This window comes from Lissotriton vulgaris, chromosome 7 (assembly GCF_964263255.1).
Source record: "Lissotriton vulgaris chromosome 7, aLisVul1.2, whole genome shotgun sequence".
Classification (NCBI taxonomy): Eukaryota; Metazoa; Chordata; class Amphibia; order Caudata; family Salamandridae; genus Lissotriton; species Lissotriton vulgaris.
In genome coordinates, this window is record NC_141695.1 from 443,872,933 (window position 1) to 443,897,847 (window position 24,915).

A 24,915-nucleotide genomic window follows, 5' to 3' on the forward strand; every position below is an offset into this window, starting at 1 on the left:
GGCAGTATGCTTGAGGTATTCCGGCAACACCTGCAGACAGGGTATATGGCAGACCCCCTCGTGGGTGCAGACCATTATATCCCCTGTTTAGAGGGTCTACAGTTGAGGCAGGTATCTGATGAGGTTAAGAAGGAACTGGATATGCAGATTGCTGAGGAGGAACGCAGGGAGGCGATAGCAGACATACCTAGGGCCAAAGCTCTGGGAGGGGAGGGGTTGCCCATTGAGTATTATCAAGCATATTTAGCAATACTGGCCGGGCCGTTGTTGCAAACGTTTAATGAGTCCTTTGAGAGTGGAATATTGCCCCCTACGATGCTTGAGGGTGAAATTTGTCTGATTCCAAAGCTGGGTGGCAATGTCCAGGACCCGGCAGCATACGACCCCTGCCGATGATTAATTCGGACGTAAAAATGTTATGTAAAGTGCTGGCCAAGCGATGGGTCTGCATATGTCCCATCTAGTCCACGAGGACCAGTGCGGTTTCATCTCAGGCTGTAGTATGTCAATGAATATAAGGAGGCTGGCGCATGTCATGCGCGAGACGCAGGGGGCTTGGGGAGATTGCGTTGGTGTCCATCGACCTTGAAAAGGCGTTTGACACGGTGGATTGGGGTACTTACTCGAAATCCTTGGGAAGTTAGGGATTGGGCCGTGTTTTTGCAGATGAGTTAAAATACTATATACTAATCCAGCAGTATGTGTGCGAATGGGTCAAACCAGATCAGCGCAGTAGTTGTTGGGGCAGGGTACACAACAGGGATGACCACTGTTGCCGCTGCTGTTTGCTCCGCCATTGAGCCTATGGCAATATGGGCAAGACAGGAACTGGGCCGCTGGGGCATTCAAATTGGACAGAGTACGCATCTTATTTCACTCTATGCAGGTGATGGGCTGTTTTATGTTACATCTCCGTGTGAAGCCATACCGCGCTTGCTAAGGCTGATGGACAGGTTCGCGACTTATTCAGGAGGGCGCATGAATAGATGTAAATCCCTGGCATTCCCCTTAGCAGGACTGCGAGATAGTGAGGGGGAGGACTTGCCTAATCTGGGATTGAGATGGAAGAGGGATCACTTTAGATATCTAGGGGTGCAGGTGGCTCATGGGGACGCTAGGCTGCTCCAGCTGAACATGGACAGGGTGGTGGAGTCGCTGAGGCACTCCATAGAGTTCTGGAATACACTGACACTGTCCTTAATGTGTAGAATGGCAATGGCAATGATGGTGATGCTGCAGCGATGTCAATATGCTTTGCAGAACGCTCTGTGCCCGATTCCTGCGAAAGTGTTTCGACACCTGAATTCTCTTCTGGTGACCCTACTTTGGGCAGGGAAGTGTTGTAGAGTTGCGCTGCAGATGCTCCAGAAACAGTGCGAGGAGGGTGGTCTTGGAGTACCCAGATTTGATCTTTATTATTATACGACACACCTTCAGTATGCAGAGCATGGTTGGATGAGGACTATCACTGGGAAAAGCGTTTATTAGCCGGACGAGTGCAGTCAGAGGATCTCCCTACGATCTTGATGGAGGGTGCTGGGGTGAGCGTGGAGTTGTCATATGTTGTTAGAAAAACGGCCTATATATGGCAGAAAGTTGTGGAACGAGTGCTGGGGTGCTCTACCTTCCACCGGAATTGTCCGTTTGGCAGTTGGTCCCTGTGTGCAGGATGGTGGAAAACATGTATTTCCTGGCATGGATCGAGTGTGACTGCAAGGTACTGGCTGATCTATATATAAATGATACCTACCTTACATTTGAGCAGGCATGTTAAGGGTTCGGTTTGGGACAGGGGCAATATCTACAATATGCTGGTCTGAAGGAAGTGACCAAAGTGACATGGCCTACATATCCGGGTATGCCCCGGACCACTGAGACCTTGGATATTTTGTTGACATGTGGAGGGGGCGAAGGTTGGAGTCTTTGTTGTATAAGGCTATGAGGGCATACTCGGGGTCTTTGGCACTTAGGGAGTGGGATGCTTGGAACGACAATTTGCAGGCACCGTTACTGGGGAGGGAGTGGGGCAGAGTATGTGCACTAATACGCAAGGTGTCTTGCAATGCCCGGCTGAAGTTGCTGCACTATAACTTCTTGCAACGGGTGAAGCTCCAGTGTATCGATGCCTCCCAATTGCATGAATGTCCTAGATGTCATTGAGCCCATGCTGGGTTCATGCATTTGGCATGGGAATGCCCAGAAGTGCATCAGTATTGGCTTGAGGTAGTAGCATGGCGCTTTGGAAGGGCGGGAATTGCGTTGGAGGTTAAGCCTAAGCATTGCCTCATAGGGCTAGTACTGCACCGCAAGAAGAGGAAAATGGACAAAAAGCTATTGCAGTTAGCAGTGGTATTACCTAAACTGAGGGATGCCATTCGCTGGATGGGTGAGTGGGCCCCCACTTTTGTGAATTGGATGAGAGACATGGGGGAGTGGTCCTTGGCGAAGGAACTACATATGAAAGCCTGCCGAAGGGATGAAAGGTTGGATGAGGACATAGCAACCTTGAGAGAACTTTGTAGAGAATTGTTGCACTCAACAGGGACAGATAGTGATCAGACTGCCAAGACTGATGGTGACGATAGCATGTAAATGCTGGTGCCTGTGTCTCCCTAACTGTACACAATGCTGTGTCTGCTGCTAAGCCATGAAAAGCGTGAAGTGTATCTAGCTGTGCTATGTGTTTGGGACTCTAATGTGTGTAACTTAAACAAGTCCATGGATATTGTCTCAAAGGATTCTGTATATGACCGCTCAGTTTGAGGTGAACATTTACAAATAACGTTTTTTTTTTAAAGCATGGAAAGATCTTGTGGGGGACTGCCAGTTGACTACACTTGCACTTTAGCTGGATCGGGTGTCCTACCCCATCAGAAAAGATATGGCCAAATAATTTTAGCTTTGTCCTTTAGAATTCACATTTATCGGCATTTAAAGTAAACTACATACTTGCCTGAGAGCTTTATCATGCTCCTTCTATCGAGCTCTGAAAACCAATATGTCATCACTATAATTAAACACATTCATAACAGGCTGTATGATACATCAAATGACATCTTGAAACAGCTCTGCAGCTGATGACACACCAAAACTTTGTCTTTTTCATTAGAACAGACCAATATGTGTAGAAAAGGTTGTGATGTGCATGCAGCTCTCCTCGAGTTCCCACTGATTTTATCCTTTATACAAATCAAGATGAGAGAAGACCTTCGCACCATTCAATTGTGTTATGATGTCGGCGATGTGTGGAACGGGATGATATTCTCATTTAATTGGCTAGTTCGCTTAGTGCATACAGTTCCTTCACTGTCCTTTTTGGGTGCTACCACCATAGGAAAAGCCCAGGGCGTTTGACCATCAGAACAATCAATGATATTTTGTTTGACCAATGATTCAAGTTCTTTTTCAACAGCTTCTTGTGATTGTAATGCAGTATGTCTATGTCTTTAAGCAATAGGACAAAAGTCCTCATTAATGTGTAATTGTACTTTCATAGTCTTGAGTTTTTCTAACCCATGAAACAACAAAGGGAACTGACTTACTATTTCTTGATGAGCATTCATGTTATAGTTTACTGATATCAGTCCCATATCAGCAGCTATGCTGAAACGGAATAAACAGGCACTTGACGCCATACCTTGAAATACATCAATGGGAGCTTGTACTTTTGTTTTCTTGTGTTTCTTTTTTGCTTCAAATGTAAATTGACTTTTTAATGGCGTTAATGCAGCCCATGTCTACACTTTAGTTTTCAATGGCATAAGTTGTGGCAATGGAGACAGTTCATTGTACTTCATTCAAGCATTATGTTCAAAGACGCACCACTTTCGCAAATAAAAGGTATTGAGCAACCATATATTTTTAGCGTATTCTTAAACAATGTTTGATTACTTTGGTGCTTTTTCATGTTGACGTTTCTTTGACTTGCATTTTCTTCACAAGTGGCCAGTCCAACATGAGCGTGTTTTTCTGAGGTAAACATTGACATTTTACAACCATCATCTTCACTTTCACTTGATGTTAACACTGAAGCACTTTTTGATAATGATTTAGATGACAATTAACTTTGTTTGATGTTGATTTGCCTCAACTGGTGTACTTGCCTGGCCTTATGGGCGTGCATTGAACGTCACTTCTGAAATGCACACCTGAAGCACAGCTTTTTCTGTGGAGACAGCACTCTGTGTCCCTCTGCCTTGTGCTTTGGCTTCCTTTTCATGTTTATGACTGACTCACTCTTGGCACCTCCAAACTCCATGCTCTGGAAGCCATGAGAACTCGTTCCAGACTAAGGGCCTGATTAAATGTTGGCAGACAGTTAGCTCCATCTCAACGATGACGCATATCCCATCAGCTGAAATATTAATCCCATAGGATATAATGGGATTTATATTTTCCCGGGCGGGATATGTGTCACCGTTGTGATGGACTAACCCATCCGCCAAGACCTAAATCAGGCCCTAAAAGTTTTCTCAACTCTGAGACGAATAACTGCCTCATCATTTAATTAATTGAACGTACAATGCACATCCAGTCTCTCAACAAATTTGTTGATGGTTTCACCAACTTTCTGTTCTTCTCCACTGAATTTTTGTATTTACATTTGGCATTGGATTCGACTTGAGATTCAAGATTTGATGGTATGTATTTATTTTTTATTTTCAAACTTTTACATAGCGCGAAACAGATCCTTACAGATATCAGAGCGCTTTACAAAAAGACAAATAGGACATGGAAGACAGTGTAGTACAGTGGAAAGATAGGCAGTCAAACAATATTTACAAAGTTTATATTCAAGTGAATTTAGCAATAAGGATCGATTTGACTTCCTTTTTGAAGGATGCAGTGGATGAGATAAGTCTTGTTTCTGGAGGGAGGGCATTCCAGATCCTGGGAGCCATCCCTGAGAAGGAGCGTTTGAAAGTTTTTTTCTTGTGGAATCTTTGTGGTTTTAGGAGGAGAGTTTGTGCGCTTCTTGTTGCTCTTGAGCCTCCTGAGATTGTCAATTTCTGAGCAATGTAACTGGGGAGTTGTGGTGTAAGGCCTTGTGCGTGATGCACGCGATTTTCAGGTGTATTCGGGCTTCTTATGGTTACCAGTTCAGAGAAGTCGGGGGAGATGTGTGAGTGTTTTTTAGATACAGTGATGAGCCTAGCTGCCGCATTGATAGAGACTCTTAATGGTGCAGTTGTAGATAGAGGGAGACCGCAGAGGGCGGGCCTTCCATAGTCAATCCGAGGGATAACTAGCGCTTAGACTGCAGTTCGCAAGTCGTTGGTTGGGAGGAAGGGTTTAAGTTTCCTCAAGGTGTTGATTTGGAAATGAGCTCTCTTCGTTGCATTGCTGATATGTCGTTGCATGTTGAGATTGGAGTCGAGGGTTATACCTAAGGATTTTGCAGAGTCTACAATGGAAGGTTGGACGTTGAATGCATTGAGGTGTTTAAGCCAATCTTGAGCGATGCAGATTTTGGAGTGGGAGGCTATTAGTAGGAATTCAGTCTTTAGAGCATTAAGTTTAAGATGGTTCTCTGCAAGCCATGCTTGTGTGTTCTTCGGCGTTGCTTTGAGAAGTTTGATGTGTTCCGGGGATTGAAGTTTGAGGTAGAGTTGGGTATCGTCCGCGTACATGTGGAATTGTACATTAGAGGCATGAAGCATTGCTGTGAGTGGCTCCATGTCTGGATTGAACAGGGTTGGGGATAAGGATGATCCTTGCGGGACTCCTAATGTTACTGGAACGGGGCTGGACATAGTGTTGTTAATTTTGAATTTCTGAGTACGGTTATGAAGGAAAGAGGTGAACCATTTGAGTACAGTCCCTGAAATACCCATTATGGTGTTCAACAGATCAAGTAAGTTCTCGTGTTTGACCGTGTCGAATGCTGATGAAAGGTCGAGTAGGATGAGAAAGCAGGTACCATTTTGGTCAAGAATTTGAAGCGCGTCATCAATAATTTGTGTCATGGCTGATTCAGTGCTGTGGCTTGCACGGAAGCCGGATTGATGTCGGTTGAGGAGGTTAAAGTGATCGATGTGTTTAGTCAGTTGGAGGTGAACACATTTTTCTAGCAGTTTGGCTAAAGTAGGGATGTTGGAGATAGGGCGATAGTTATTAAGGTCAGTAGGGTCAGCTGTAGGTTTCTTTAATATGGACGATACTTGTCCCACCTTGCTGCATTTTCTGTATGACTTCTTTTACTCCTTCACTAGCTAGATTCTTACGGTATTTGATAATCTTCTGTTAGCTGTTTCTTCTAGTGCATCAATAAAATTATCAGATGTCCCTATCCAAGCAGTTCATCTGCTGCAAATGTTCCGCTTTTTGGTGGAATTGAATGGTGATGGTGGTTTCAGGAAGGTGGCAGTATAATAACCATTGGTGGAACTTATTGGTGTAGACAGTAGTGTTCTTTCTGACGCTGCTTGATGATCTTGTTTATGCAAACCATCTCTGAGGGCCTGCAATGTGCCTCAGGGTCATCTTTGATAATTACAGGAAACGTGGCCTCTAACTTGGTCTCCATTGGGAAAACAACATTTCACTTTTTCGATCATCGCTCTCGGATTTCTGATCTTCAAGGACCTCTGGAGTTGTTCTGAGCCCCACTCAGCAGCATTGGTAGTGTGCAGCTTCGTGTATGGACGTCTCTGTAAACACAACCCCAGGTACTTCCAGGGCCACTTCCCCCAATGTTGCAGTATGAAAAATCTCTTTACTCTGTTCCGCAGATGATCATTTTTTGTATCTGACTTGCTTTGTTTTTAGGCGTATCCTTGTACTGTCTGACACCTGGTTGATCTCTGCCTCGCAGCGCTTTTAATCACAGTGTTATCTTACAATCTGCTGTTGCTTTCAAAATCTGGTTGTATCCGCCTTTATTGTTATCACTCCATATGATGTAGAGCTTTAGGTTGCATAATAGCCATGTACCTCTCTTTAGTGCCTTACCAGCGGGTTCTTGGCCAACGATGTATAGGCTTCTCTGTGAACCTTTCGTTATCTTCAAATGCTTTACACAGATGAGCTGAGCTTTGACTCCACATCCATCCAATGTTGCTTCTGACCTTCGACGGAGGCACACGTGGCATGCACAAGCTGGACCACAACAAACTCTCTCGGAGAGCACTGTCGATCTTGGGGATACTTATCCGCTATCTTGTCACCAGTTGTAGTGTCCTTCACAGCCTGGCTCCACGCTAATGACTATGCAACACACAGAGCCTAACGTAATCATGTCTATTCATTTACGTGTAACCACAAACTTTACATTCTAAGCCTGCATTCACTTTACAATGCTCTAACACTCATGTCACAGTTCTATGAATTCAATTAGGAGGCAAAGGGGTTCCATCATTGCTAACTCACATGACACTACAACTACAAAGAAGTGTAGTTTTGCTATAAAAAAGTTTCAGGAAATTCTTCAAGTTTATGTTCTCTATGATAACAAGAAATTAATTGATTAGCCCAAATATTACACCTGGTGAGAACGACTACTGACATTTGTGAAATTCATACACAGAGGGCTATGGTGACATTTTTATCTGCTTCCTGCAACACCTTTATTCGTCAATGAAAGTTATGCATTTAGAAAAAACGTTTGTGCTTTTTTTTAGAGCTGTACAAATGACTTACTGATGTGCTCATAAGTAACAGAAACTCACATGAATGTGGGCTTGGGTCTGTTCCATATATTATTCACCACCGATAATTATGGCGCTATATCATTAGTGATTTAATAGAAATAGACAACAGACTTACTGTTCACCTGTTTCACTATGCCTGCATCACTCATCGGGGAGAGGAACACCTGTAATGTTCGAGGAGCCTTCACTTCATACTGGCACTTATATGCACCCTGGATTGCAGTTTCTGCTCCAATGTCATGCACTGCAACTCTGATCCCGATGGACAATGATATGGTCTTTATGGGATTGAGGTCATCATCTTGATAAAAATGAACAATAACACTTTGGTGAAGTGGCGGCACGGTGCAAGTCAGCCTCAGGCCCCCTGACCTCAAGTCAGAGAGGGAGATGTTTGGTTTGGCTAAATCTCCTGCAGAAGAAACAAAGACACAGTGCAAGAGATAGGGTTACTGTTAAGCACCGTCTGCATCACGTGGATATAAAATGTTCCCTAAGGCTGCTGACAAACCACACGGAAGTTGAGTAGCCTGGGCCTAGTGCAATTCAACATCGAATTTAAAACTGAGGGGTTGGTATGAGGTTGCAATGCATTGAACAAATACATTCAGACCATAACTATACCTGAAACGAGGTAGAAGGAATAATCAAATCTCAAAACACAAGCATCAGAAGATAAAAGTGTGCAAAGCAGTAGTACTAAAAAGAGCCCAAAGCAAGCAGCACATCCCAAAGACAATCTATTTTATAAATATAAATATCACTGTGATCAACAAGTGTCAACACATATTTTTTTCTGTTAGCCCATTGACTTTAAATCAGTGGTGCTCCATTGAAAATGAACACTTAAAAGAAAATGTATGTCTATATCTCATTCCACTGAATCCTGTTCCTTGCCCACTCCCACCTCTCCTGGACCACTGTTAAATACAAAGATGTCTCATAGTCAAGTCATGTAGAAAACAAGTTATTTGTTTATTTATCAGGTTACAGGTTCAAATATAAGTTACAAGATGATAGTAAGATCCATAAAATACCCAACCAGGAGCAGTCTCCTTGCTGCTCAGCCCATCCGCTCCAACTGATTTCTCCTCAAGCAGAAACACACTCAACATTCCAATGACATCACCATTGGCTGAGCAGCAAAGCAGAGAACAAGAATTGGGAGGCTGCATTAACCTAACAAGTTGATTATAACAACTACAAAACAATCATTGCTGTTGTGGACTAATATTTATTCCTATCTCCCTTGGAATATTTTGTATACCTGGTAATCCTAAAATGTCCCATTCACTATGTCCTATATTAACTTTTTGTAAATTTCAACCTCTTCTGGATTGTGCCTGATTCCCAGATAAAAAAAGAACGTATCCATACCTACAAGAAGACTACTTTAAACAAGATACTGAAGGACGTTTCTTTTAAGAGGAAGGGGAGGTTACCAAGGCAATAGGAGGTTCACCAATGTCTCAGATTCCTCCTACAGCTCTGCCAGTGACAACGGACCATCAGGACCAACCAACAGTAACCAATATCAGGACCAATGGTACCAACCACAACAGAATTGCAGATGGGCCATCAACAGCCTTTTTTAGAGGACAGTACATGGAGACCTCCCAGAGGCAGAGGCGATCCTTGGAGCAGATGACCCAGAAGAGGCCAGAACCAGCAGAACTGGGATGGGGGAAGGCAACAGGGACAGATACCCAAACAAGTAAGATTCCCGCCCGAGGTCCATGGAGAAATCAGCACCAGGAGGAAAACCTACAGATGGTAATCCAAAAGAATCCAATCATCAACCTTTCCAAACATGAACTTTCGATGGAAGAGACAAATGTTTTGAGCAAAGGTTTGTCATTTGTGCCGACATCACGTGCCAATAAGTTCAATATAAAAACAGAACTGTTTAGATTTTTCCGTAAAATAAGGCTGATAATTTTTTTCAAGCACTTTCCTCCTATAGCCCCAGCATCATTCACTGGACTACGACCTCCCTCAACATTTACTCCACCGACACACTCTGTCCCACATAGGATTTTATCTTACGAAAGTATGGTACTCAGACACGTGATGCAAATCTGTACTATAAGATCATATGTGAAGCATAACATCTCAAAAGGTGAGAGAGAAGCCCTCAACTCTTTAAAGAATAACAAATCTGTTGTGATAAAACCTGCAGATAAGGGGGGGAGCAATTGTTCTACAGGATGTACAAGACTACAAAGATGAGATCTACTCACAACTGAGGGATGGTGTGAGCTATAAAGCAATTCTCGAGGGGGAACAGCGTTTACAACGCAACTTTTACAACGAAGTACCTTTACGACGCAACCTTTACAACGCAAGTCATTACAACGACTTGCGCTGGGGGGCGCTCTGGGATAGGGAATAGTTTTAATTTACTATCCAACACCTTCCCTACTATCCACAGGGACTGGAGTTGGAATAGTAAATTAAACTATTCACTATTCAGGGCCCCCCAACGCAAGTCGTTGTAACGACTTGCGTTGTAAAAGTTGCGTCGTAAAGGCATGTGCTGTAAAAGCATGCGTTGTACCGACGTACATCCATCTCGAGGGACCCCACTAAGGAGATCAGGACTAAGATTCAGGAGATCACAAGAAGAGGAAAAGAGGCTGGATTCCTCAACACCAAAGAGTATGAATATCTTAATGTGAACCAACCAAGAGTGCCAACAATCTACACCTTACCCAAGGTGCACAAAAATCCGCAGAAACCTCCTGGACGCCCCATAATATCGGGGTGCGGCTCCCTCTTGGAACCCATATGCAAATATGTGGACATTTTTTCGAAACCTCTGGCAGAAACTACAGCAACATATGTGAGAGATACTATGCAAGTGATAAACCTGATGGACCGGATGGCCTTGGACAAAGATAAACAAATATTGGTAACAATGGATATTGTCTCGCTATATACCAATATCCCCCAAGTACCAGCACTTGAATCAATGGCAAGAGCATTACAGAGACGACCACAACCTGCGGCGGTCCCCACTGACTTCATAATAGAACTTCTTGAAGTGGTGATGACACAAAACTTCTTTATTTTCCAAAATGAGTATTTTATTCAAAGTAAGGGACGATTACGAACAGAATTGCATCTTGTCACCACAAATCCACACAGGAATAACATCAGCGAATGGCGACGATACATCGACGAGGTGGTCATGCTGTGGACAGGAAATGATGATGACCTTGCATCTTTCCTAGCTTGGCTCAACACACAATCTACTGACATCAATTTTACAATGCATTGGAGCAGAGAAAGCATTGACTTCCTCGATTTAAGTATAAAATCTGCCAATGGACACCTATACACCACCTAATATAGGAAGCCAATGGAAAGGAACACGCTATTCAGATATACCAGCCATCATACGAGAAGCCTCCGTGACAATTTACCATTTGGACAATTTCTCCGACTCCGGAGCAATTGTTCTTTGAAAGAAGACTTTTTCAAAGAATCAGATGAACTTATTTCTCGCCTCCAGGAAAGAGGTTATCCAAAGAGACTGGTAATAAGAGCCAGAAAGAGAGCCTGGTATAATAACAGAGAGGATGTATTGACACCTAGAGAACGTACACCCAAACAAGACAGAATCACATGTGTAACAACACATTGCACGAGAAGCAATGATATAAAAAAGACAATCAACAAATATTGGGACCTTGTGGCTGACTTCATTGAAATGAAAGAATGTCCTATGTACGCATTCAAAAAAGCCAAAAACATCAGGGACCATGTTGTTCGGTCCCTTTTGGAGAAACCCGCTCCACCGACAATACAGACATTATGGAATCTACCTGAGATAGTAGGACACTACAAATGTACCAGATGTAAAGCTTTTGCCATATCTCTTGAGACTAAAACTTGGAAATAAAGAAACAATACTATTGAATTGAAATCGCACACCAACTGTAACACCAGTGAGGTGATATACGCCATTATCTACCCATGCAACCTTGCCTACATAGAACAGACCAAACAGAAAATCAAGAACCGTATTCTACAACATTGCAGCCGCATTATGTGCCAAACAGTAGGGCACCACTGGTCGAACATTTCCAAACAAAAGAGCACAGTCCAGAATCAATGAAATGGCTGGTACTGGAAAGAATAACTCTTGGCCCAAGAGGTGGAGACCTCAGCCCCATTATGAACATAAGGGAATGTAAATGGATGCATCAATTGGACACAGTAGAGAACGGTCTCAATGAGTTGGATGCTACTTATGCCCAAATGGCTGGTCTCGACCCAGAATAGGAGGGTCTGGGCCTCCAGCAAATGATAAACTACGCACATACTTTCTGGAGCCACACACAGAACACTGGCAACGATATACTAGCCCCGATGCACATCATATCCCCTGATATTGCATATAATATAACAACTGTTTGTGCACATCGAAATCCTAAGGAGAAATTGCAGCCCAAATGCACCACGTATTCCCTTATAATGTACAGATTGTAGGAACTTTGTATAGACACTTAATTGCATGGTTCTCCCAAGTATCACCATATGGGCATTTTGAACCATGCACTGATAGATGATGTATGACCACTCTTTTTGATAATGAAAAGTATGCGCAGTGTGCCTTGAGATGTATATAATGTGGTTCAAGGTACAGACATTGCGTGAATTGCTTAACGATCCTATATGTAGTTTCCAACTGTATGTCCTACCAAGATTGTATATAACGAATTCTTTTAAATTCGCCCAAAAAGTCTACAGTACTTTACGATGCACTAAAAGTAACAACAGAATGTATAAAGACATTGCGAGAATTATATAAATGATGATAAATGTGACCGCCACTTTCCCAACTTACGACGAGAAATGACTTGATGTACATTACAAATGCCTTACCACGATCTAACACGCGAAATATGTTTACTGTACTTTATTATGCATATAATGGAATCATATTGGAAGTAACAACAGAATCTACCAAGACGTTTGCGAGAACTATGTAATGATGACAAATGTGATCTTGAGTTTATCATGGTACATGACATTTGGGTATTATTTGATATACATCTCAGACAATTGACACTGCGGTATAATGAGATTCATCTATTTACATCCCATTAGTTGTGAATACTCAATAGAGAATGTCAAGAGGAATTAAACTATAATTTAGAACACGCCCGTGGTAGCACTATGATTATGCAAAGTTCCTTGGCTCCGGTCGATATTCCTATTGGCTAACTGACAACCTTGCCCCCGCCGGTATCTAGCGGCAGCACCGCGTGTATTGGCCACGCCCTCTGCTGCCCGTCAAGCAGATAGGACTGGTTTAAACAGCGTCTCTGCTTGTTAGAACAGTCATCGCAGGAGACGAAGTAAGATCTGTGCCCTTACCCCAAGTCAGTGGTAAGTGAGTGACTGTGGGTGACACACTTAAGACCCCATGCTATTTGTAGAGAAATACGGCACTCCAGGCCAGCGGCTGGCAGGTGGACCGGCAGTAACGAATGGCATACACAGGTTGTTTACAGAACTTGGAGTCAGCCATCCACCCCCTTTTTATGTGGCCATAGAAGCCGATTCAATGATCGTTTATTCATTCTCTGTGACAATAGAAGCCGTTTTTATGATTGGAGCCGCGGCGAGTGTATTTCATTCCCCGCGACTTAACGGCCAAGACGAGCTGTGTATAGAACCTGAAGTCAGGCACCCACTCTACCTTTCTGTGGCATATGAAACCAGTTTAAGGATCGGAGTCGTTGTGAGTGTAATCTATCTCCCTCGACGTCGTACTTTGATGTACAGACTCAGAACTGTAAGGGTAATATGTATTTGGCAACTTAATAACCACAGTCTGACCGTGCCGTCCCAGGCAGTAAATAAGCACACGACCCGTGTTCCTACGCTATCGACGCTTAACCAGTGGAATCATTATCCACTACTTTTAAGCACAGACTAATATACCTCCATAGTAGCAAATGCCCTAATTTGTCCTGTACTACTAACACGCACCATTCTTTAACTTTTTTATTTGAACATCTGTTTGTTCTCTCTTCAGGATGCGGATATCGACTGATTAGCGACATACCCCCCCTTTAATATTGGACTGCCATCAAGATATCAGACACTGATGCATACTGGGTAGCTGCACTATCCTATTAACCATTTATATTGATATACAGGAGGCACCTCCAGCGTACACCTGAGTAAGTCTCCCTGATTCATGCATTGGTTTCGAGTCACACAGATGTGTAACCTAATGATCTCATCCTACAGATACGGTTGAGCATCGCTGCCGCCACACAAGTTCGGACCTTTGGAGCCGACTTGAAGAGTAGGTACATTCCAGGTTACTTTGACAATAGTAGACCCCTTTCTCTGAAACTCGTACTGAACAACATTTATCGTTTCAGGTGCTCTACCACCACATCCTGTCCTGAGGAAGATCCCAGAATGAGGAATCATTAACCCTTTACTACCAGGGGTCGAAACTTTGACAACCATACGTTCATCAACATACACCATAGAATTGGAAGAGAACGAAATATTGTCACCCTATGTGTAATGTTTCATAAAGGGAAATACAGACCGAAACTAGGCAGTAAAGGTTCCATTGTACTCAATTGAATTGTGTCTACGTCACATCACCTTTACCCTGTCACTCACTGACCCAACCATTCCCATTCTCTTATATCCTTTTTCTTCTCTGCACCGAGAGCACTGTATCATATTGTATAAAATGAGACTATGTAGCAAACCGCATTGTATATAATGAAACTATGCAGAAATCACAAAAATGTACATGAATATTCTGAATTATAAGAGCATGTACTGATGACTTGATTGAATGAATTAAATTCACGTTCTTAAAGCAAACAATTTTGATTCACTCCATGGCCTACTGTTCAAAGTAATTTTTTTAATACTATTTCACTATACCGACTATTTTGCCATTGTACCTATGATATGACCCAAGTTGGGTAGTTTTAAGGGCCAACCCTGTTAAAACTTATCATTCCCAGATGGTGGGCAGACTTTGGTCTGCGTTTATTATCGTGAGGGACATTTCGCCACCCACACTGCATCACTTATTTGGAAAGTGCTGTAGCCGTAGGTGATGAAATACCTGTGGCACAGTGGGAGTGTAGCGGGGTCATGTGGGAGGGTGCACCCCTCCCTGTGCCCCGTAAGAAAAAACAGCAATCATCGCGGGGCAAACACTGGCGTTCAGAGTTTTTCGTTGTTTGCAGGGATTTAAGTGGGCCGGGTCTTGCAGAAGCCCGTTGAGCCCAATGGGTGTTGCTCATCTGCATGGAGGACATTCATTGTCAAGGTGTCGAGTTCATTCATTGACTGGTGCTGCTGTTGCTCAAATGTGAGCAGAAAAACTTGGAGCGTGTCATGCACCCCACTTTACACTCAACAATGAGATGGACGCATGCTTGTTAACTAGTTACACAAGATGTTAAGGAAATATAAGGATTTAAAGAGTCATTTAAAGGCCAGGATCAAAATTTACACGTAAATTGTGCAACAAACATCATGTTTGAATTTGATAGGCTGTCTCCAAAATTGTAATAAAGTATATTTCTTTAACACAGAGTAATGTTTTACCTTAGTGCATCACATAATATCATTGCATTAAAAGACATTTATTAAAAAAGAGAGTTTTTAAAGATGCAATGACAAATATTTCTGCCTGTCCTGAGAACAATGCTAGCAGTGAACTAAGAGATATTTGAGTGTACCCTTTTTTAGCATCATTTATCACACATGGAGCAACATTATAGGCTTTTAAAACAAACACAAAAGAGGTTTTTTGTACATAGCATATTCTGATTTGGGCCACGTCCCATTTCAAGTAATCCACACCTCTTTAGTATGTTTGCCACACCTCTTTTAGAGTCCCCCCCCGTCCCCCAAAACCCCCCCTCACCCCAATTTTTTTCACCCCACTTAAAGTCCTGGGTGTTTGTCCCGCAGTGAACTGTCCACAAATCTTCCCAGATATATGATCTGTATCATTCCTAGCTGCCCTGAAATACATTCCTCTTCCATCCAGCCTTGACTACATCCCATGTATTGGAGTTCTGGACTTTTTGGTTCCGTCCAGAGGTGTCAGGGAACAACACCCAAAGACCCCGGAGTTCCACCTGCCTTGGTGCGCAAATGAACAGAAACACGGGCTTCTCGATGGTGGCGTCAAAGACCAAAGGTTTATTACTGCAGGGACACAGAAGTCACAGAATCTACACACGGGCAGAGACTAGGAGCCTGTTCGATTTGTACATTGAGGGTTGCTCCTTATATACTAAAATTTGTGCTTCAGGCAAATATTTCACATCCTAGTACATTCCTAAACCTTTGTGTCTTAAACAATAAATATTTGGCGTTACACAGGAACTGTCGATAATATCTGATGCCAAACATCACGAAGAGGGGTTCCCACTAGTCCATCACAATCCCTTGTCAATATTGCATTCAAGAGCCGGACCGCCTCATCGTAAAGTTCGTTACCTCCCCCTAATAAAGGCCCAGAAGGAAAGGAGCAGAGCCAGGTGCAGGAGATAGAAAAGCGGGATAAGAGATGTTTGTGGGTTGTAAATGGGCAAGGCTACCGGCTTCGGCCGCCTAATCATGATCGGAACAATGGACACGAGAACCAGTTCAGGTGGGCTGGCCTCGGGCAGAGGAGGCAGCCTTTGTCGATTCATGCAGCTACAGCGTGATCTGGTTTAAGGCACACGTGTCATGAAAGAGGTGAATCTCCGGCTAAGGCTACGTGTCCTTAATCGAAATGAAGTGATCAGAGGTTATTGCATATGTGAGGGCAAGAAACACAAAATGGCGGACATGATCTAAGATGGATGCCGTGGGTAGATCAGAAATGTGTTCATAACAGGAGTGCTCTTGCTCGTATCGTAGCGAAAACACCAGGGTATACTAAATGGATCATTTGCGGTTCGCTGATACTAATATTATGTATTTCCGACAAACTTGAAAACACGGGTTCAAATCGTCACGGAACCTCAGACCCTCCTTTTGCCCTTACATAGGCAATTACTCAGTCTATATCAGAGTCTAGTTCTATACTCATCAGGTCAGTGACATGTTGTTGTATCATCATCCTTTCTCGTGCCTTTTCTCCAAACGCAGGTGGTTTTCTGAGACAAGTTGCAGCGCAAAAACTACACAGAGCAGGACCACACTGGATAATCAGGCAGCATGAGAACAGGAATACTAAGATGACACCGATGACCATTAGAACCTTCCATCCCCACGCTGAGATCAGAGTCCAAAACCACTCCATAAAGGACCAGTTTCCCTTGTCTACATGTATAGAGTCGGAAATCTTGTGTAGCTTAGAGATCGCCTCATAGACTGTTGGAGCATTATTAGGAATAAAGACACAGCAGCTCGATTGGATCATTCTGCATACCCCACCTCGATCTGCAAGTATAACATCTAGAACCATACGGTTCTGCAACGTCATGAGTCTATCCGCCTGAAGCTCAGCTGTCAAATTGCTAAGGGCACCAGCAGTTTCAGTAATAGTAGATTCAACTACCCGTGTTAGCTGACGTATGTTTCTACTATTGGCCATAGGCCCCCAGAACGGAAGGAAGCCTTTGAAGAAGTCTCCAGCTTCCTGACCAGCAGTATCTTCCTTGCTGAAGACACCTCTCGCTAATCTGGTTCTGTGGTAATCAGATGAAGCAGTGTATGTTGGAGGCAACAATCGAGCAATATAGCATGAACCTGAAAAGTCAGCAGGCAACCATGTATAAGCTCGGTCTCGACAAATGAAATAGGTACCCCTAGCAGTAAGGAAGGCAGGGGAAGAGTTAGCCGGAAACACATAAGTCTCAACGCACTCACTCTTCCCTAGCTGAGCTCTCGGATTTCTCCCATTACCTTGCAAACAGACCTGACCTCGGTGAGGTACGACCCAGATTGGAGTTGAGCTTTTACGCTTGCTTTCTCCTAAACTAAGGCGATACTCTGAAGAATTCCAACTTAAATACACTCGTAGTTCGTCTCTAGGGTATGATGGAGTATTATTGACATCCTTGATCATGTCAATAATTCCCTGGACTAAAGCTTTGTTGGCAGAGTTATATCTAGTGAAACGTGGTGGACGCGGAGGATAGGTTTCAAGGGCATAAGCAAAGATGGTTTGAAGGGCCTGAAATGATCCATTGTAGCTGAAAGGCAAAACCAGATAGGGAATACCTTTATCCATAGTGTGGGGTATCAAGCCACACACCCAGCAGTCTGTAGTGTTAACTACCAGTTGGTGTTGGTGCAAGAGCTGTACAAAAGTGTTGTTAATGAACTCTGTGCGTCGGGCTTGCTCATGTTCAGGAAACGAGTGAAAAGAGTGTATAGAAGAAACAGTAGAAATGGCAGGATCAAGGGGAGGTACTGTAGTAACTGGCACAAAAATCAGATTTATACTAAAGACGATTCCACCCACCAATGTTGCTAAGATAATCAAAAATGTAACGGCACATTGCATCAAAAAGCATTTGCTACGAAGAATTCTGTACAGTCTGTTTCTGCGAACATAAATCACATTTTCTTGTTGCAGCGCAGGAAGCTCCATCTTCTACAATCCGCTCGCGACCACTGATGATGTGTACGTAGATGAAAATGCCTCTGTCAGCCCTGGGAGTTCCCAGAACCAACAGAAAGATCGACCTTGTGTCAGACCCCTGCAAATTCAAACTAGGCACACAGCCACGACCCTACGGCTACCCAGACGGCAAGGCAATTTAAAAAAAACAATAAACAATAGCAAACTTCCTGGCTGAAGGCAAATGTTCAATATATCAAATGTCACAATATGCAGTTGCCTGCTTTATTTGTCCATTTTACGTTTTCTCAGGTTGTATTTCTGCTTCGCAGGTATTGTCTGATCGGAAAATAATGTATCACTAGCAGCTGTTGCAGTGTTTAAGTTCGCAGATTGCAAAGTTTCTTCTGATGCTGGAGACAAATGTTCAGTGTTCAAAAGAGTCTTTTCAGGAGGAGAGTCAGATTTTGGAGTGTCAGTAATCAATTCGGCATCGCTGAAAGGGATGAACTTCGGTGTGCTGTCAGTTTCGGAGGCACCAATTCCCTTTTTCACCCAGTTGTCGTAAGGTAGCGGCAAGGGTACACGCTTAACGTGAGACGCGTGCACCCAGTGTTTGCGGCCAGCTACACGAACGGCTGTCCTCGTTGTCAGTAAGATCTGGAAGGGCCCCACAAATCTTTGTTGAAGGTTCTTCGTCCTCGCGAAGTTCTTGATTACAACCAGGTCTCCTGGTTTCAGCTGATGCCCTGGACTCTCCGGAGGTTTTGGCAATGCATCGAAAACCTGTTGATGAATAAGACTCAATTTAGCAGTCAAGTCGTAAAGGTAGTCTATCAACATAGGATATTCCAGCTGTCTGAACTCCCTTGGTCTTGGTACCCCCCAAATATTGGCAGGACGACCAAATACAATCTCGTAAGGGCTAAGCCCCACTCGAGAATGTACAGTTGCTCTTGTTGATAGCAGAGCCAAAGGAAGTGCGTCTGGCCAGGCTAAACCTGTGGATGCTTGTATTTTAGCTATCTTCAGCTTAAGGGTGCCATTGTAACCCTCCACTAAACCAGCTGACTGGGGATGGTTCGCACTGTGAAATTTTTGTTTCAAACCTAGGCCTGCACATACACTCTGCATAACTTTCCCTATAAACTCACTTCCGTTATCTGACCATACAATCCGTGGCATTCCAAATCTAGGGAAATATTCTTTGAGAAGAATTTTGGCAGTTGATAAGGCAGTATTGTCCTTTAGTGGGTATGCTTCTATCCACCTGGAAAAAGCACAAACCACCACCAAGACGTATTTTAAATTATTACAGCGTTCCATGTGAATGAAGTCTAACTGAATCACCTCAAAGGGGCAGGAAGGAGGAGCGAAATGACCAGCTGGAGTTGGAGTTCCCTTGCCAGGATTATGCATCAAGCACACCATACAATTTTTCACCACTCTCTCTGCACACTTACTGATCCCATCATTCTTCCAGACCGGAGCCAACATCTTACAGATACCTTTAGAACTTATATGCGCTACTCCGTGCGCCATTGTCACTACTGCAAGCACATACGCATCCGGCAACATCCAACGCTGCTGTTCTGTCAAATCAATCCAACATCCATTCGAGTCCAACTTGCCCGTACTCTCTCTCCATACACGTTTCTCTTCCTCAGTTGCTTCTCTCTGAATCTCTTTCACACTTTCCATTGTATCTTCACACATCCCAGACTCAGCGATCCATCTTGCAGACGTTGCAACATACATTCTACTCATCATGTCTCTAGCTGTCTGTTTAGCAATTTCATCAGCAAAAGCATTCCCACGTCCAACATCATCCGTGATTGCTTTATGAGCACTGCACTTTACAATTGCAACTTCAGTCGGCAAGGTTAGAGATTCCAACAAGTCGTTAACTAGCTGACCATGTTGAATCTTAGTCCCATGGGACGTAATGAAACCTCTTTCTCTCCACAACCGGCCAAAACTATGGGCCACGCTAAATGCGTACTGACTATCTGTGAACACATTCACTCTCTTTCCCTCAGCTAAAACACATGCTCTCGTTAGAGCTATTAATTCTGCAGCTTGGGCAGAATTCTGACTCACTCTTGCAGTCTCCACAATCGTCTTCAACGTCGTCACCGCGTATGCAGCAGTCACATCACCATTCTCCAATTTAAAACATGACCCGTCCACATACAGCGTACCATCCGGATCGGGTAACGGAGTATCTTTCAAATCGATGCGTCCTTTTGTCTCTTCCTCCGTTTTAAAACAGCAGTCATGTGGCTCAGAATCACTCGACTCTTGATCAGTCGGCAACAGCGTTGCTGGATTCAATACATTACACCTTTTGATCTGAATATGACTCGCTAGTAGTGTCAGCTCGTAACCAGATAATCTCGCACTGGTAAGGTGTTGTGTCTTCGTTCGGTTCATGAGTGTATCCACTGCATGAGGAACCATGACCACTAGCATGTTGTTCATCACCAAACCAGCAGATTGTCGAATGGAAGCCGCAGCTGCCGCTGTAGCTCTCAAACAACTAGGCAACGCTCTAGCTACCGGATCTAATGTTGATGAGAAATACGCACAAGGGCGTTGTTTATCACCAAACTTCTGTGTCAGGACACTCAACGCGCAACCTTCTCTCTCGTGAACATAGAGCGTGAATGGTTTACTGTAATCGGGTGTACCCAATACAGGAGCTGAACACAAGGCTTTTCGTAATTCAGTAAAACTCTCTTGACATTCATCAGACCATGGCACCGGACTCGGAACATTTTTCCCAGTCAAAGCTACCAATGGTTTCGCTAAAAGAGAAAAATTTGGAATCCACTGCCTACAGTAGGAGGTAATACCTAAAAAGGCACGTACTTCTCTCTGTGTGCGTGGAACACTCATTTGCGTAATTGCTTTTATTCTTTCTGGGGTCAACTTCCTTCCCTCCTTTGACAAGAGATGACCTAGGTAGGTCACTTCTTGGCAGCAGTATTGCATCTTGGAAGGTGACACCTTGTGATTCAAATCAGACAAATGATGCAATAACGAAACCGTAGCTGCTTTGCAAGTTTCCTTGTCATCGGCAGCCACTAGAAGATCGTCTACGTACTGTACTAGGGCAGAACCTGGAGGAAGGACAAAAGAATCTAGCTGGCTTTTTAATACTTGACTATAAATAGATGGACTTTCACAGTAGCCCTGTGGTGCGCGTTTAAATCTGAAACTTCGACCTCCTAGACAGAAGCCAAACATATCCCTGCTTTCCTCGGCTATCGGAATGCTGAAAAAAGCATTCTTCAAGTCGATGACTGAGAACCAAGTGACTGTAGCAGGAATCAATGTTAACAATGCAGTAATGTCTGGAACCACAGGGAATTGCGGAACTACAATCTTATTAACTTCTCTAAGGTCTATGACAAACCTGTACACTGGAGGTTTCGTAGGATCAGTTCGTTTCAGAATCGGCAATACAGGACTATTACAAACATTTCCTCGAGTTTCTTCAACCACACCCTTCTTAATCAAATCTTGCACAATCAATAAAAGTGCACGTTCTCCTTCACTGGATATTTTATATTGGGGAATTCTTGGAAATTTTACATTTGGTTTCAAAGTGACTACATACGGTGGTATTTCTAAAAGGCCTACATCATTAGGACCAGTCGCCCAAAGAGAATCAGGGAGTGAGCGCAGCTCTGGCGGGAGTGCGTCCATTGACAAGTACATCGGAGAAGTGATTCTTTTACCCAGAGTAAGCTGTACCCCTTCCGGAGAACAGTACAATGTCGCATATAGTCGTTTTAACAAATCTAAACCAAGCAGATTTTCATTACAACCTGTCGTCAAAATCAAGGGTGCTTTCAATTGACATGGTCCAACAGAAATAGACAAAGGACCAGATATCGGGTTGTAAACAGGGGCGCCTGAAAAACCTACGGAAACATTTGTTGAGCCGGACAAAGGTGCGCCAGGGAGTTTCGCATGAATGATAGAACTTTTTGCGGCACCAGTATCCAACAGAAACGGTTCGACTACACCTGATGTTGCTACCGCGACATAAGGCCCACTCTGATCCACTGGAACTGATACTACTCCCTCTCTCTGTCCATGGCTGTCCTAGTACCCATTTTGCTGAAATCCCTCATCCACTTCACAATAATCTTCAACAAGATATTGCTGAGATCTATTCTGTTGAGCTGACTGTACATTTCGTTGATCAAAGTGATTGGAGGGACGATCATTCGTTTGCGGAGGCATAGCACCTCGCCCTCGACCTCTAGAATTCTGCGCAAAACCACCACGACCTCTCTGAGCTGCTGCTGCATTATTTTGCGCTAAGATCGGACATTCATTTTTGTAGTGACCCTCTTTCTTACAGTACGCACACTGATTCCACTGGTATTGGGGCCTGGTTGAACTATAATCTGTCCTCTGATACGAATTCTGTTGCATATTAGTCTGATTCGTGCGAGGCGGATACGCCTGCTGTAAAAGAACTTTGGTCTTTAAATCTTTCGTTTTCTTCTCTGATTTTTCCTTTTCCTCTTTATCCCTATTTTCGTAGTACTGTGCAGTCGCAAGTATTTGCGCAGTTGTGGAAACAGCCCACGCACTCTCTGAATCCTTTAATTTATTGCATAATTCAGGTAACAAATTATGCACAAATTTATCGACAAACAGTCTCTGTCCTCCTTCAGTGCTCATATCCTGACCACTATGATCTACAAAAGTCTCTTCGAACCTCGTGAAGAAGTCGGAGACACTTTCATCTTTCTTTTGCCTGCATGCGGATAATTTATCCCAATTAACACGCAACGCAGGCATCAGAGTCTTCATTAAGTCAATTATTCTACCTGGAAGATTAGCAATCAGGGGTTCGGGTTTTGCACCACCCGTTTGCTGACCATCCGCTGCAGTGATAGCTGCCCAATCACCACCTAAGGCTGCTTGATGATCCTCCCTACGAATTTTAGCCCACACTGGTTGTGGAACTACATTACCAAATAACATATCGATGTCCGCTAAGTTCATTATACAAGCCTCAACTGTCTGTGTTAATTCCTTGTAATATCCAGCTGGATTTTTACGCGGATCTGGCAAGGCCTGTTTAACCGCTAGCACTTCAGCTCGCTTCCATGGAATGTGTATCCACACTCGTTGGAACTGTGCTGGAGCAGCTGCAATACCCGCATTATCATCACGTTGTATTGCTTCGCGCCAAATTGGAGGAACCTCCCTCATAGGATATTGGCGACTTGGCTTCATTTTACCTTTCTCTAAATCTCTCGGCGAACGAAGAGATGGATCATTCCTAAAACTCAAAATAAGTTCCATCGCTTCTTTTATATTATCACCCACTATCATTCCTGCAGCAAACTCTTTTTGAATTTTAATTAAATCCTCCAAGTCTGATTCAACATCATCTTCCTCTATTTCCTCACGTAACAACGAGCACATCTCATCAAAGACGTACCGTTGCGTTGGTTCCTTCCACTGCATAAACGTATCTAGTACATCTCTCGTACTATATCTTCTAACTTTCGTAATCCATCTGAGAGCCGTGGAATCTAAAACTCCCCGTTCTTCAGTACTTGGTAGCTGACTACGTCTCTGAACTGAATCAGAAGTAGGAGTCTTAATTAAAGATTTATATAAAGGAGACAGTATATTAGCAACAGAATCAGTTATTTTTCGACGTACAGAAAGTGGAGTTAACACACTTGCAGACGTAGAGAACACAGTAGAGGTAGGAACAGATAGTGAGGCAGTAGGAGTATCGAGAAAAATAGTTCGTGATTTAGTAGGTGTAAGCGAGATAGATACAGGTATAGAAGACGGCAATCCAGGAAGAGGAGGAGCCGTAGGAACATTCACATTAACCACAGGAGGTACAGGAACTTGATTCTGAGGAACAAGAACACCAGGTTGTCCAGCAACCGGCAATTGGACATTCGGTACAAGTTGGGCCGTAGCACCTTGTGCATACGGTGGAGGTGACCGTAACAGATAAGACAACAGAGGATCGTTTTCGGGATCCTCCAGTATCTTAGCTGTTCTCGATGGCAAGGCAGGGTAGCACTTGTCAATCGCTAAATTATGCTCTCTAATTGCTACATCTATGGCCTTTTCGCACTCATTATCTTGCAATTGTTTAGTTGCTTGCTCTAGAGTTAGCTCTTCTTTCTCTTTCTGTTCTTTCTTCAACCTTTTCATTTCTCTCTGTTTGGATTCTTTTCGCCAATAACGGAAAGAATCAAACATTGCCGGCCGGGCTTTCTTACTAAACAATTTCGCTTCTAAATTATCAAGGATCTCGGGTTCAAAACTACCATGTAGTGGCCAACTAAGGACACCATCCTTCTTACAGTAACGGACCCACACCTCGTTATAGGATATAGGACCCACTCCAAATTTGCAATATAGGTCATAAAGGGGAGTCCCAATCGGAGGAACCAGACAAGAATCCTCCAATCGTGAGTCATGGTTGCAACCAAAACAAGACAACATTTTCCGACTTACCATTTTCAGTCTGGAACACAAAACAAACAAAACACGAAACAAATATGTGCACTTGAACCAAGAACTTAGGCCTACCAAAACCAAACTAATGTATCGATACCCAAACTGAACCAAATAGATTATCGTAACCAGAACAACTAGTGATAATCTTACGAAACCAAACCAAGAACCGATCAAGGATTT

At 43.5% G+C, this 24,915-nt stretch overlaps 1 protein-coding gene across 1 annotated transcript in view; it reads right to left on the reverse strand.

Annotated features, from left to right (window-relative positions):
• LOC147701819 (uncharacterized) overlaps window positions 1-24,915 on the reverse strand; it is a 786,161-nt gene that overhangs the window by 156,144 nt on the left and 605,102 nt on the right. The window contains exon 5 of the mRNA XM_086930459.1: window positions 7,765-8,061. Within this exon, the coding sequence (XP_086786585.1) occupies window positions 7,765-8,061 (297 nt within the window). The remainder of the gene's footprint in view (window positions 1-7,764; window positions 8,062-24,915) is intronic.